Source organism: Muntiacus reevesi, chromosome 4, assembly GCF_963930625.1.
Source record: "Muntiacus reevesi chromosome 4, mMunRee1.1, whole genome shotgun sequence".
Classification (NCBI taxonomy): Eukaryota; Metazoa; Chordata; class Mammalia; order Artiodactyla; family Cervidae; genus Muntiacus; species Muntiacus reevesi.
The window spans coordinates 41,432,449-41,447,146 of NC_089252.1; the positions used below are offsets into that span (position 1 = coordinate 41,432,449).

General features: G+C 47.4%; 1 protein-coding gene across 1 annotated transcript in view; it reads left to right on the top strand.

The window, feature by feature from the left end:
* Nucleotides 1–14,698, top strand: part of LDLRAD4 (low density lipoprotein receptor class A domain containing 4) — a 153,628-nt gene that overhangs the window by 98,515 nt on the left and 40,415 nt on the right. The window contains 1 exon segment of the mRNA XM_065932631.1: nucleotides 7,797–7,937. Within this exon segment, the coding sequence (XP_065788703.1) occupies nucleotides 7,797–7,937 (141 nt within the window).

Below are 14,698 nucleotides of genomic sequence, written 5' to 3' on the forward strand. Positions count from 1 at the left end.
CCGCCTGGTCTTGGGACTCGTGTCTGAAGGGGCAGTGCCGTGGGTCCAGGCAGACAAGGTCAGAACTGACAAGCTACTGCTCTGGTTCCAGGACTTGCTGCTGTGGCCTGAATCATGCTTTCATATGAACATCTGTTTCTAAAAGCTCATGGCTTGGCAGTGGAAGTTGCCCAGTAGCTAATTCTTGAATTAAAAGATTTTTATCTCTAGTGACTTAAACAATTTTAACCATCTCAATGTGTTTCCTAAACAGTTTCTGGCATTGCAGGGATTTTTTTTCTAATTAAAAAGAAGTTTATGAAATATTTTAAAGTTTTTTTGATTTTTAAGTGAAAAACAAGTTTTGGAATGCCAAATCTAGGTACTTTTTTGTGAACAGGAGTCATAAAAGTTCTCATTTATGTAAGTATTCCTAACTCTTTGCAGACATTTTTATAGCTCCTTTGTCAGTGCTGCTTATAATACATTTAATACATATAGTGAATTGAGGAAACACTGAATATTTGTCATGATTGGGAGACTCCTGAGTAACTAGAGTTTCTATTTGGTGATCTCAAAGCATGTCGATGAATGAGTAGTATCAGCCAGGTAGGGACTCTAATGGCTGTGTCTCCAGGCTTTCTTGTCAAGCACTTGGGCAAAGGTGATTAAAAAAACATGCTTATCAGATTTGCAGATGATAGGAGACTAAAGCTGACCCTGGTGGTAGAATTGAAATTTAGAAATACAGCAATATTAAAATATAATGGGAAAGGCTCTGGTAGTTCAGTGGTTAGGCTGTCACTGCCGAGGGCCTGGGTTCAATCACTGGTTGGGGAACTAATATCTCACAAGCCTTGTGGCATGGCAAAAAAAAAAAAAAAAAAAAGATAAATAGAGTGAACTGGTCCCAGAATGAAGTGAAGTGAAGTGAAGTCTCTCAGTCATGTCCGACTCTTTGCAACCCCATGAACTGTAGCTTAAAAGGCTCCTCTGTCCGTGGAATTTTCTAGGCAAGAGAACTGGAGTGAGTTGGCCATTTCCTTCTCCAAGTCCCAGAATAACACATGACTAAGTAACAATGGTATATCACTGTGATGAAATTCCCTGCAGCTACTACAAAGGATGTTTTAGTGTTTCATGTTCTGGAGAAATGCTTATATTTTTAAGTGAAAAAAGTAGGTCATAAAGCAATAGGAAGAAGGCGATCCTTTTATTTTGATACTCAAAGAACAAAGACAGTATAGGTAGATGTGCACCAAAATGTTACTAGTGGCTACCTCCAAGTGATAGCAGTACATAATGAAGTTTCCTTTCTTAGATTTACTTATCCATATCTTACAATTTTTCTTTTTTTAAGTAAAATTGAAAATATAAAGATAATGAACTCAAAATTACTGTTCCTTTGTGATAAAAAGGAACAATTATTTGTATGTGTCCAGTATATTTTAATATTACTGCTTTATAGTATTAAAAGAATGCATCTGAGAACAGATACTAAACCCCTGGCCATTTGCTTTGTTACCAGAGGTCGATGAGGGGGTATGTTACTATTTCTTTCCTTACTTAGTTGTGTGACCTTGGGTGAGTTACGTAACTTCTCTGGACTTTAGTTTCTCTGTGAAGTCAGGAATTAATATGATGGTCACCTGTGTGATTTGATGACTCTGTACCACTGGGTTCCAACCTTCTGTAGTTGTCTTTGGTTGGAGGGTGTCTTTGTAGAAACCTCACGGTTGTGTCTTTGAAGGACCTGGAGTGTAAACAACAGACACAGACTGGTCCTCATAGGTTTCATCTCTACAAGAAAGGCATGGAAAGTCTGTGGCCTTAAGGTGGGTGTTTCCTGCTGCGTATGGGTCCCAGGATGAAGGGAGAGTGGCAGGGCCTGGGAGGAGGACAGGGACCATCTTGGTGAAAGAGACTGGCCAGCTTCAGAGCCACATGCAGGCTCTGGGCCAGGGTTTTTGTTGGTAAAGGAAAAAATTCTTCTGTTTTCTGTGTCTACACACAGCACTCACAGTGCTGGCCACCAGACATGTGGGTGTTTCCCGCACCAGGCAACTGCGACACAGCTTGATGTCCTGCAACTTTGTGGGTTTTGACTCTTTCTGCCTGAAATGGCCCAGACCCCGAGGCACTGCCCTCTTCAGACACGAGTCCCAAGTCCAGGTGGTCACCTGTGCTTCTGACCAGCTGGCTGATCAATTGGAGGTTCTTGTGGTCCCTCCTGAGATTTGGTAGACTTGCTGGAGTGGCTCACAGAACTCAGGGAAGCAGTTGAGGTATAATGTTACTGGTCAAGAAAGGCCAGGGCACAGTGGCGTAAGGAAAGGGTGTGGAGCCTGACATCCTCTCGGGCACCACCTCCCCCAGACCTCCCATGGTCACCAGCCTGGAAGCCCTCTGACCCTGTCCTCTGGGGTGTTATGGATGTCTCATCATCCTGGCAGGAGTGGTGAACTCACTGGCCATTGGGACTGGCTCTGTCTCCAGCCTTTCTCCCCCAACAGAGGCCTGAGGGTGGGGCTGAAAGTGCCAGCCTTCTGATCCCATGGGCGATTCCCTTGGCAACCAGTTCTATCCTTTAGGGCTTCCCAAAGTTACCTCATTAACCAGGGTCTTGGCATGAATAACAGAAGACACCTTCATGGCTCTTACCATTTAGGAAATTCCAAGGGTTTTAGGAGCCCTGGGTCAGAAACTGTGACTGAGACCAAATATATATTTCTTATGATAAATCTCAATGTCATGGTCCCAACCCCCACCCCCATGGTTAGTGTGGCCTGGGAAATGACTTTTACTTCCTCTTTTAAGTATATTTTACTAAAAAGCCAGAGATTTAAAATTCTGTTCTTTGTTGATCAGTATGCTATAGGACCAAGACATGGCTTTGAAAACTGGAATCCTTTCTTGAACATTGCAAATGTGTAATTTTGCACTGTGAACCCTTCTTGTCAGAGGTACATGCTGTGTCTCAAGCAGCTTTGCTGTCACTTTGCATCTGTGCCATTTGCTGTGCTCCTGATGCTGTGTCCAGAAGTCTGAGGGCATGGGGTGCAGTGACCTGTGACCTTGGATCTGGGCTCAAGCTTGGACCCCTCTCTGGCGTGGACTGCACACCTCGAGCGTCCACTGTGCCAGGTGTGGAGCTGTTCACAATGTGAGTCAGCTGTCAGAGCATGGTCCACAGGAACTATTGCTCTATAAAACTTTCTTCCCCAAAACTATGTTTAGTTGTTATTTTAAATTTGCATTTAGATTTTTAAAAAGTAATTATACAAATTCAGGTCTGGAGAAGGGCATGACAACCCACTCCAGTATTCTTGCTTGGGAATCCCATGGACAGAGGAGCCCGGCGGGCTACAGTCCATTGGGTTGCAAAGAGTTGGACTTGACTGTATCGACTGAGCCTGCATGCATACATATTCAGGAACTATTTTAATGTTCACTTCAATTGTAATATTTTAGAAATGCATGCAAAGAATGGAAATCATTAATATGTGGGTTATAAAAGTAATAAAAGAAAAATATAGTTTTGAGAGAAACCTGGTGAAGACATACTTTGGTTTGATATAAAAGTAGCTGTGATGTGGCAGCCTCATTCATGAGGGACAGATGTGCCAACCCTGATGCAAGGGGACCCCTGCGGAGATCACGTGGACGTCATAACTGTGGCTCCCAATCTTTTTTTTTATGATTGTTACCTATTTCGCTTTGGAAAAGTTTTAAAGTTCACATCTGCACTGGTCAAATCCAGAAGTACTTCCATGATCCCAAGTCTGTTTTTTGAGGTGCTGATAATGATTATAATATCAGATGTGTTGTTAGCTTCCATTATACATGCCATGAGTCAGACACTATATTGAGCACTGCATGTATGGCATCTGTTCAGTCTCACAGCAGGTATTTTATATGTGAAAAACCTGAGGCTGAAGGAGATCGTGCAGTGCACCTGGTTGATGGCAGAGCTGGAGTTTGTGACTAGACTGGTAGCCTTGACGAGAGTGTGCGGTCTGAGAATGGAGGTGGTGAGCTCACAAGAGTGTATCACCACCTCTCTGAAGACAGTGCTGGCATGATAACTCAATCTCAGCCACAAGTCTTGTTCTCTATCTCAGACGTCAGTACCACAGGCATGGAGGTTATGTCGAATGAGAGGGTGTCGGTATGCAGTTGTGTGGGTATCTCACTGGAGACCTGTTGGCCTTGGCCCCCCTGGCAGGGTGGGTGTGAGGACCCTGTGCTCCTGGACCCTGTCCCGCTGACACCTCTGCCCTCTGCAGTGGACAGTTCGCTTAGTGTGAGAGACGGCTCCTCCCTTATTAATCCTTTCCCCTGGACGGAGTGAAGTTTTGTGATGATCCTTGTATAGCTTTCAAGACACCAATTTCCTATTTCTTTATGGCAGCTGGTAAAGTTGTGTCTGGTTTCTTGCTGTGGTGTCATTGGGACTCAGACCGCCCACCTAACTGCTGACACCTGTTGAGTCCCCAGCCCTCAGGTGACCTCGACCCCCAGCTGGTGAGGATCAGGTGTCTCGACTGGGAAGTGTTGCTGAGGTCTTGTGGCTTTCTGAGATGACAAAACCATCTGTAAACTATCTTGATTAAGTGGTGACATGAGTGATGTGACCAATGCCAGCGAGGCATTTTCTTTGTCTCAGAGATGACAGAGGCTCTGGCATCCGCAGGACCCAGACAGGACAGGATGTTGAGGGACTAGTCTGTTGTTCATCCCAGCCATGCCAGGGAGCCTGCTCTCTGTAGTGCTGGACCTGCCCACTCTGGAGTCCCAGCGTATTCAGCCATCCTGCCTGCCCTTGACTGGGAACCTGGTGTGGGCCGGGGTAGAGCGTAACCCTAACTCTCCCCAGCGCTCAGACCCACCCCTGCTCACTGTGGGACCTCGGGGTGTGGCTCCCTGGTGCACTGGTAGGGGACATGCAGGGTGGGTCACAGGGTGCAGTGCGTGTACTCCAGGCGGATGGTCCATGAGGTGAGTTAGGATCATGACAGTGCTCAGATCAGTGTGTGATGATTGAAGGTGGATTTGAGTCCTTGACCTTTGGAGCCCAGACACTGATTCAGCAATAAAAGCAAATGACTGTTTGTTAATGGCAGTTTTAGGCCAGGACTGTTGGCCTCTTCTCTTGCATGTGGCCCATAAATTTAATGTGGTCTGAGGCACTATGGAGGATAATAAAACACATGGTGCTGCGGATTTTAAGACTTTTCTCTAGGAGTTTTCCTTCAGTTTTTCCTCTGAAGAGTGTTTGGGACAGAGCTCTGTGGTCAGCACCCGGACTTGTTTCAGATGCATGTGTTACTGTGCCTCACTGCTGGACAGCACCTGCTTACCATGCAGGCGACCTGAGTGTGCTGCTATGGCTGCTCCACTTCCACGTTTATCAGAAACACACATGCAGTCTTGTTCAGTCACTGTGTCGCATCTGACTCTGACCCTGTGGACGAGATGCAGCCTAGGTGCTGCACTGGAGTTGATGTGGAGGCTGTCCATGTCCTGGTGTGCAGTGACGGGGCCAAAGCCTGTCCAGATTTGCTGGGAAGAAACAGACGCCTGAGCCCTGGGAGTGGAAACATGTGAGTGTGGCCCAGAGCATTGTGTTTTAAAGACGGGGAGGTTACAGTGCTTTTGTGATGCTGCTACGAAGGATCCCGTGGAGGTGGTATTGATGATCATTGTGTCCAGTTCTGATTAATGTGTCCAGTCAGTGTATTGATCACTGTGTCCAGTTCTGATCAATGTGTCCAGTCAGTGTATTGATCACTGTGTCCACTGGTGATCAGTGTGATCCCTGTCCAGATTCAGCACCTGTCATTAGGATAATCATTAGAATAATGAAGAGTGAGCACCGGAAGTACCTTTGGTACTCAAGGTACTGAAGGGCTCAAATTGAGTGTCATTCTTTAACATTTCTTTCTTAAAACTGTGGAATTGTGGTTTCTAAGAACTGGAAGGATTTTTAGAATGTAAGGCAGTAGGTAGCTGTCAGATTTTTCAGCTGGGGGATGCTGTCTTGCAGAGAAATCTCGAGGGAATCTACCTGCTCACAGATTTAGCAATCCTGTGGGGACACTCACTGACCCAAAACCTCATATTCCCCGGGCCCTGGGCTGTCAGAGGAGGATGCAGAGTCACTGCTTTAATCCCAGCACCACGTTGACTGGGAAGCAGTTGAGAGGCTAAGAGTCTTGTTCTTGCCTGAGGAAAACACAGTGTTTAGTTTAAGAGCTGAAGGAGAAACTCTTAGATGGACCTGTCTGATCGGTCCTTGGCACCTGTGGCCACGCTCCTTGCCAGAGTAGTGAGGACTCTTGAAAGAATGAATGAAAGAGTGACTTGAGGGAAAGAGTCCTGAGGCTCAGTGGTCACAATACCTGAGGGTCACCACTGCACTTTCACCCCTGTTTCCCCCGTTGGGGCCTAGGTTTGTGCTGTGAATGCCTGTGCAGCCATCTAGTGGGTCCTGCAGGTTGGGTATCGTCCTCAGGGACGTGCGCACCTGTCAGCGGGCAGTTCAGAACTCTTGTTGCTCCTCCGTGGAGCTGTTGTGAGTGGGGTGTGCAGGGTTAGTCTTCACGGATGTGCATTAAATGCTCAGGGCTGTGTGGTTAGATCCTTTTTAGAGGCCCTTATTAAAGCCTATAGATACAGTACCAGCCTGGTCATCAGCACGCCGTCCGGCCCTTAACATTACTCCCGCACTGTGGGCTGTGGCTCTGCGGGATTTTCTCCCCCACCCCCCCCCCCCGGCCAGCGCTCTGCAGCGAGTCCTCAGGAGGGAACTGCCAGCTGGTGTCTGTGCTTTTACTGCTGCTCTTTCTGGGGGTGCCCCCGTGAGGTCTGTGCCTTACAGTGTGATTGGGACGGTGGGGCTGGAACTGTGTGTCTAGACTTCTGTTTGTATGATGTTATAGGTACTTCATTATGGTGGGTTTAGAACTCTATGAACATTTTTGATTTCAGAGATTTTTCTCACTTTAAAATAAGCTTTATATTTTCCTGATTATAAAATGGTACATAAAAGTCACAAGGAACTACAGATTACCAATGATCCCAGCACCCAGAAGTGTCACTGTTTGTGTTTTGGCGAGCATCCTTTCAGACTGTTTCCCATGTATTTGATACCTTGCATGTACTGTTGCACCTTTTGTTTGCAGAGAATGTTAAGGCATTCTTATCTGCTTCCATGGGTGCTTCTGTTACTGTTCTAAGAAGCTAATGAGAACACCTCTGCACATTCTGTACACAGGAAAACACAGAAAAGCATTCATTCATTCTTTCATTCAGTGCTTTTGAACGTAGAAGAGAAATAGTGCTATTTGCCAGTTCCAGTTCTGAAGGACTTTTAAAACACCTGATGGTGTTCTGATGACAGTTGGGTAACTTTTTCAGGCTGCTCTGAAGGGTACTTGGACTGGAAGTCTGAGGCAGAGTACCTTGGACTGTTCAGAGCACATTTTTCACTGCTGCTGCACTGGCTCCTCCTTCCTTGGTGGCGGTGAAGACTGACAAGGATTTTTTTTCAAGCAGAGAGCTCCATAACTGTGACTTTTGCTGGGCATGTTGTGTAAAGAAAGCACCTGTGCTATTATTTTGTGGGTCAGAGGTAGGGGGTGAGTGAGGTCCAGCAGGCCTGGGTGCTCCTGGGCCCTGTCTGAGCTCGGTTCCCTGAGTTCTCTAGGTAGATGGGTTCCAGACCATCACAGCATACAGATGAGGGAGCAGAAGTGGCAGCTGGGGAACCTCAGGCTGGCATTGACAACCACATGCTTTGTGTTGTGCTTTTTCAGAGTGCAAATTCACCTGCACCAGTGGGCAGTGCTTGTATCTGGGTTCCCTGGTCTGTAACCAGCAGAACGACTGTGGGGACAACAGTGACGAAGAAAACTGTCTCCTGGTGACTGAGCACCCACCTCCTGGCATCTTCAGCTGTAAGTCCTTCCTGCCCACCTTGCGTCATTCTGCTGTGGTGTGTTTGCAAATGGTAGGCGGCCCTGACCCTGGGATGTGCAAATGATGTTTTTGGTTAAAAGAAGAGGTTTGTGTTGTCACAGAAGCAATGTTTTCTTTTAGGATAGAAAGAGGGTGTGTCTGAGAGTCAGAAGTTCCTTCCACTTTGAGTGACCTGTGTTTTGGGAGAGGCTTTCTGCTGTGTATCTGAGAAGCACTGACTGATCCCAAGAAATAATTATTGACCTAGTATTCTTCATACTGGTTTTAGAGAATTTTTTGAAGTAATTTTAAGTCACTATTTTAAAATAATTTTAAATAAAGAAGGATATATAGAGTCTGTGTTCAGGCATGTAATTAAAACAAGACAATAGAAAAAACAGTTTGTTGGGAGTTTTAAAAGGTTGTAATTGTGTGTTTTTCTATTTGGTACTGGAGTGGGTTGTTTCTCGGGTAAAGCCCCAGATTGAGGCTGTGAGCATTTCTTGAGCTGGAAGAAGGTGAAGTCGAAGTATGAAGTTCATTGACTGATCTTGTGGCTTTTGTGAAGGGGAAGGGGAGAGAAGGCACCTGGAAATATGGCTGGGCGACTCTTAGAGTGGCTTGTTGTGTCATATGTTTCGTTGTGTCCTGTTTCCTGAGCCTCAGGAAGTGTGTCGAGGTCAAGGATGCTTCACAGCACTGACCCTCGCCAGGGGTCTTTCTCCCTGCTTCAGGTCCCTTCCTCCCTGCCTCTCCCCCTTTCTCATTAATATTTCCTGCTGTTTAAAGCCAATTTCCAAATATCTTTTCATTTTAAAAAGATGAACTCTTTAGTTTTGTTTAGAAGCCAAGTGAAGCTTCCTCCATCTGTAAATTGCTCAGCATTGCCCTAAGACCTCCGAGAGTCTGTCCCAAGAGAAGAATCTCTTTTTTAACTTGAAATATAGTTGAGTTACAATGTTGTCTTAATTTCTGCTGTACCATAGTAATTCAGTTATATATATATATTTTCTTTTTCCTCCTCTTCTCCATGTTGGTTTATCACAGGATATTGAATACAGGTCTCTGTGCTCTACAGGAGGACCTTGTTGTCTGTCTTACATATGCTGTATTAGTTTGTATCCCAACAGAGGAATCTTAAGATCCTGTTAGCAAACTGTTGGTCCCTACTGTTCAGGTGTGACTAGGCTTGTTCCCTTGTAGCCAAAATGGGAGGTTGTTGACAACATGCTGTCTTTCAAGAAGATGGGAGAGTCGGGAGACAGAACGACAAAGGGCAGGATGAGGGCTCTGGCTTCACGTGAACCTGGGTTCAAGCTCTTGCTTAAGGAAGGCAGCTGAACCCCCTAAGGCTTAGTGTCTCTGTCCATGAAATGGGAATGATTCCTGCCGTGTACAGCTGCTCTGGGGGTTCATGTGAAGAGTGCGGTCTGTATCATCATCTTGCTGCTTGCTTTGTGCCTGCTGCTATCTGTCTGCACGGCTGGGCCTCCTTCACTTGAAGCATGGGCTCAGGTGTCCAAAGGCGAGTTCATCCTCAGAGGTGCTGGGTATTTCCTGCCTCCTCTGCCCCTTGGGGAAGACCTGATGGGGGCTGCCTGCTGAAGGGGTTCTCTGGGCCTGGCCTCTCTGCCAGCTCACAGGCAGCTGGGCTGCTTGTCACATTTGGGTTTGCCATGGCTGGTCTGTTCTTTGTGGTACTAAGGGTGATCTGGTATCAGATCAGTGCACTATTCTCCCCTTGTCTGTAGCCAGGAGCAGAGAGTGTCTGCTTCCACCCTCAGCTGCACAGTGAGGCTTGGGGGAGGGAGTCTGTAGGCCTCACCAGCCTGTGTCTGCAGCAGGTGGGCAGTGTCCCTAGGGGGATTGCTTGTGGGGGTGCCACTTCCTCTCCGCCTTCAGAACTTGGAATATCACAGGACTTCTTGTCTCTAAGTCAGTGTAGTCTAGGAGAACAAAGCATGCTTTCTCCTTACTCCAGCATAAGAGTCAACTTACTCAATCTGCTTTGTGTCTGCATAGAGGAAACTCGCCGTGTTCTACTCTTTGATTGCACTTAGGGTCAAGCACGGTGGAATCGGTTTTCTGCCTGTGTTGTTGGCTGTGGGCATGCGCCCTGACTCAGGTGTCTTGATTATTTCTCTCATTTTGTATTTGCTAAAATTTAGCAAGGTTAGAAAGAAAATGTCACTGTCATTTGTGAGGCAACAGTGCTAATGATAGTAGAAGCCCTTATAGTAACAGCTCTAAGAAACTTTTCCTTCTGAAAACGATTTTGGAACCTAGACTGTGTGTCTCACCTGCTCCTCTACCTCGTTGACCAGTGGACCGAGGCACGTCCGTGGGTCTGAGCCCCATGCTCTGCACATGTGGGTATGGGGCTGTTTTGAGTATCTTGCAGGGAGAGTGGTTGGTGTGTCTTTTCAAGGAAGAGGGCTATACTGTCTCAGTGTTGGCTTTTCCATGTCTTCTTCTATCAAAACATTGTATTCCTGAGCACTGCAAATACAAATCAAACAAATAAAATTATTATTTATAAAAATAAAATTTTACAATACAAATGATTGTATTTACAGGTATATGTATTAAGTGCCTTCTTTGGTCATTGTACCCAGCATTCTAGGGAATGAAGGACAACAGATTTCATTAGCAAGGTGCCAACAGACAGATTGGGGAACTGAAAGACTCGTGCAAAGATGACTCAGCATGGACACAGGGTACTGGGCTGAGTGGTCCCAGTGACTGTGGTCCAGGAGTCCACAGAGAACCATTTTGCCAGGATGTGGTCATGGTTGCTTCACGGCGGAGGCAAGTTGGGTGTCAGGGCCAAGGATGGCAGGGTGGCTGGAGGGGGAGGGCAAACTGGTCACGCCACCCCTCCGCCCTTGTCACTGAAGAGATGGCCTGCGGGTCCCCAGCTGCACGGCCTGCCTGCTGCCCTCGATCCTGGCCCTGAGCACTGGCTCTGTGAACCTGCACTTTGAAGCCCCTGTATTCCACAGCTTGTGGAACTGGGCATGCTCCACAGCTTGGGCTTCTGAGAAACAGGATTTGAGGAGTGTGGAAAGTGCTGTGTGCTTTGACGGCATTGGTGAGAGCAGGCCTTCCTCAGTCCCCTGCAGACCTCAGAATAGGGGATTGAGGGTCCCTGCGACAGCTTTGCCTCCAGTGAATGATGGGGTCCTGGTCAAGGGCAGTGGCACTTCAGCCCATACTGGGGTCTTGATTGGTGGCCTTGGAAATCTCAAAGTGAAATGAGCGGAGGTTGATCAGGTTCCTGGATTCAGCCAGGTTGTTAATTTCAGGACTTTTCAGAAGGAAACTTTGTTTTTTTTGCCCAGGGTCATTTAGGTTAATAACAAACAAATAAGATAAATATAGCACATTAAATTCTGAGCTAGATGTCCTTCTTTCCACCTTTCTCAGTTTTTTCCAAAGGGACTAGCTCCCTCCCTGTCACCAGGCTGTTCCCCCTAGTGCCCCAGTCTGGGAGACAAGTCTTGTGGGGCTCAGGAAGGGTTGACTCCTATGGGCCCCAGAGGAAACATGACCAAATGAGGCAGACACGCTGCCTGTCACATCAGTGACCTGGTCAGTCTCCCAGCACAGGTTCCACCTCCTACCAGAATGTCCCTGGCACCGCCTTCATACTGTTACTGGTTTCGGGGGACAACCCCGCAGTTTGTTTTAACTATAGAGTCCAGGGTGAGGCCCTGAGTTGGCAGTCTTCGGTCTCCCCTCACTGGTTGTGGCTTTTGGCAAGTTGCTCACCCTCCTCATGTCTTGATTTTCTCCTCTCTGAAATGAAGACAGTGCTAGTTTTGGTATCTCCCTCAGAGGATTGCTCTGAGGATTTACTAAAATAGTTCAGGTAAAGCAGTTAGAATAATGCCTGGCACATAGGAAGTTGCACCCATTCTTTACCTGACAGTACTTCAATGTGTATTTCCTAAGAAAAAGACATTCTGATCCATAACCATAGTATAGTTACCAGGGGCCAGAAAATGTAATGTGGACACAGTTCTGCTTTCTGACAGGCGGCCCCCTTAAACTCTTGCTGGTGGCCCCAGTCTTGTCTTTCTAAGTAGCAGTTGTCTTTTCAGCAGAGGGCCTAGGATGAGTAGCGGAACAGGGCTGTGGAGGGCATGGTGCTGGGAGAGCCCTCCTTCTACTCTCTCCTTGTCTTAAATGTTGATGGCCAGGTGCGGGGCCTTCCCTCACTGCTGCTTTCCCTGAGTCTCATTCTCACTTACCAAAGGAGACGCAGCCCCGTTTCTTTGGCAATTAGTCTTGCGAGTTTACCTGAAGGCCTGTATCCAGGCTTCTTAGGCTAGGGATGAGGTGGGCAGAGAACTGCCATTTGCTGAGTGCTGGCTGTTTACATGCATCTTGTCATTTATCTCAAAACCTGCAAATCTACAAAGGTTTCCTAGGAAACATTGCTCAGATAGGTTAAATAATTTTTTCAGGGTCACATAGCTCTTGTGTATTGGAACAAGGGACTGAACTCAGGCTGTGGGTTTTTTGGTTTTAGCTTCTAGGTATTTTTTTCATGATTTTTTAAAATAAGATAAGAATTTATCCTTCAGTTTTTAAAGTTTTGTAGGGTGAAGATCAAACAATGCATTATTATGAAAGACTATATAAGTGCGTGGCCCACGATCAATTGTTAGTTTGTGTGTGTATGTGTGTGTGTTACTTGCTCAGTTGTGTCCGACTCTTTGCGTACTGATGGACAGTAGCCCTCCAGGTGCCTCTGTCCATGGGATTCTCTAGGCAAGAGTACTGGAGTGGATTACCATTTCCTTCTCCAGGGGATCTTCTCCACCCAGGGAATAAACCCTATCTCCCACATTGCAGGTGGATTCTTAACCGTCGGAGTCACCAGGGAAGACTGTTGTTTATATGGCAGTTTTTGATTGATACATAGACAATAGTATTCTTGGATTCATCCTGGGTTTTCAAATAGATTCTGAAAACTGAACCCAGGAGCCCTCAGATATCAAGGGTCAGTGGTTTTGTTGAGATGGAGTGCTGAATCCATCCTTCAGTTCTGCCCGGCTGTGTCCTGTTTACATGTCCTGCAGGAAGTCCATTCCCCTTTCCGCTCTCCTTTCTTGTCAGGAGGTGAGGATGTAAACACCGATCTGGTGGGATCCAGTCAGCAGAACGTGTGCATTTCTGCCACTGTTCACCCCTCTTGGCTGTGTGCACAGGGCCCCTTAGCCAGACGCCGGCTGTTAGCTCTGGTCCCCTGATGCCCCTTCAGACGCCCTGTGGTCAGATTGATGCGGCCTCCACAGGGAGGGTGGGAGGTCTCCCAGAGTGCCGTGTTGCCCCAGGCAGGGCGGCTGGGGGTGGTCCTGCCTCAGTCAAGGCCAGTAGAAAACGCTGGCCTTGAGCCATGCTGTCCTTGCGGCACTGTGTGTTCTTTTCACAGGGCTGCCCACCCCAGTGTCAAGTTAAAAAAAGGAAAAAGAATCCATGGCAAAACCCTTACCTGGATTGTGTAAATGACCCAAGATGGCATTTAAAGAAGATTGGGTCAGGAAGGGAAGGCTTACCCCCCTCCCCAGCCAAGAGGGCCCCTTCACCTGCCCCTTTGGTTTATGCCTCTGTTTCTCCAGATGGATTTCTGATCAATTAAAATCTTGTAAGGTCTTGAAAGGCAACTCTGCGTTTACAAGTAAACAAAGGCAGAGAGCAAAGGAAGGAGTTTCAGTAAACCCAGGCACCCTTTCTTCCTGCTGTGACACTAAATTTACTGGATGAAAACAACCTCTTAAGATTCACGTTTTGATTCTGTTACTGCTTTCCTGTGTGCGGGCTGTCCCACTTCAGATGAGATTTATCCACTTCTTTAAATATTTAGTAGTCTAGCGTGGATGTTAATGACAGTCTGGCAGTGCTATTTTGAGAACTGCAACAATGATAGTAATTTTCAGTGTCAGATTCCTGCTTTGCAAGGGGAGAGCGGGCGGGGGAGGGGCGGAGGCGGAGACGCGGCTGCAGTCCTAATGGAGTTGCCGGCCGTCCGCGGGCCTGCCAGACAGATGGGTCATGAATACTGTCTAGACGCCCTGCCTGCGGAGCCCGGTCTCTGAGGACACGCACTGAGACGCCGGCTCGAGTAACGGGAAAGTCAGGGCAGGCTCTGTGTAATCAGACAGAAATCAATGCGCGCCGGCCTCCTGGGGGAGGGGGATGCGGGCGTGCGGTGGGGGAGAGAAGACGCTCTTTTCCAGGTCAGTTTTGTGCAAACTCGGCTAGTATGGGCGTTAGGGGTTTGAGCTGGGAGAGGTGCAGAGGATGGCACTGTGGACTTGGGCTGTACTCCGTCGCCGGATGCGGGATAACTGCCCCAAGACAGACCCGACCCTGGACAGCAGGCTGCAGGTGCGAGAGCAGTGGGTCGTGTGTGTTGCTGAGCCCCATGCTGCTCCCTTTGACACTGTCTGCCCTGACTGTTGGTTTCTAGAGTTTAGTCTCTTAATTATAGAAGGTTTTAGAGACTCACTTGGCTGGCTTTCTTTCTGTGAATATCTGAGCACTTTGCAGAGCTAGATCTTGTCATGGCAGCTCTGATAAAGGCAGGGAGGTTGAGCCCTCAGGAGAGTGTGCTTGGCCTCGCAGGACACGTGCATCTTCCAAGGGTCACTTCACTCAGGGCCATGTGTGGGGCTTACAGGATGGAAGTAGTGCGTTTCTACCCAGAAAACACGTGGTCTGAGTGTGGTTGAATGGGATGGGGCATCACAGC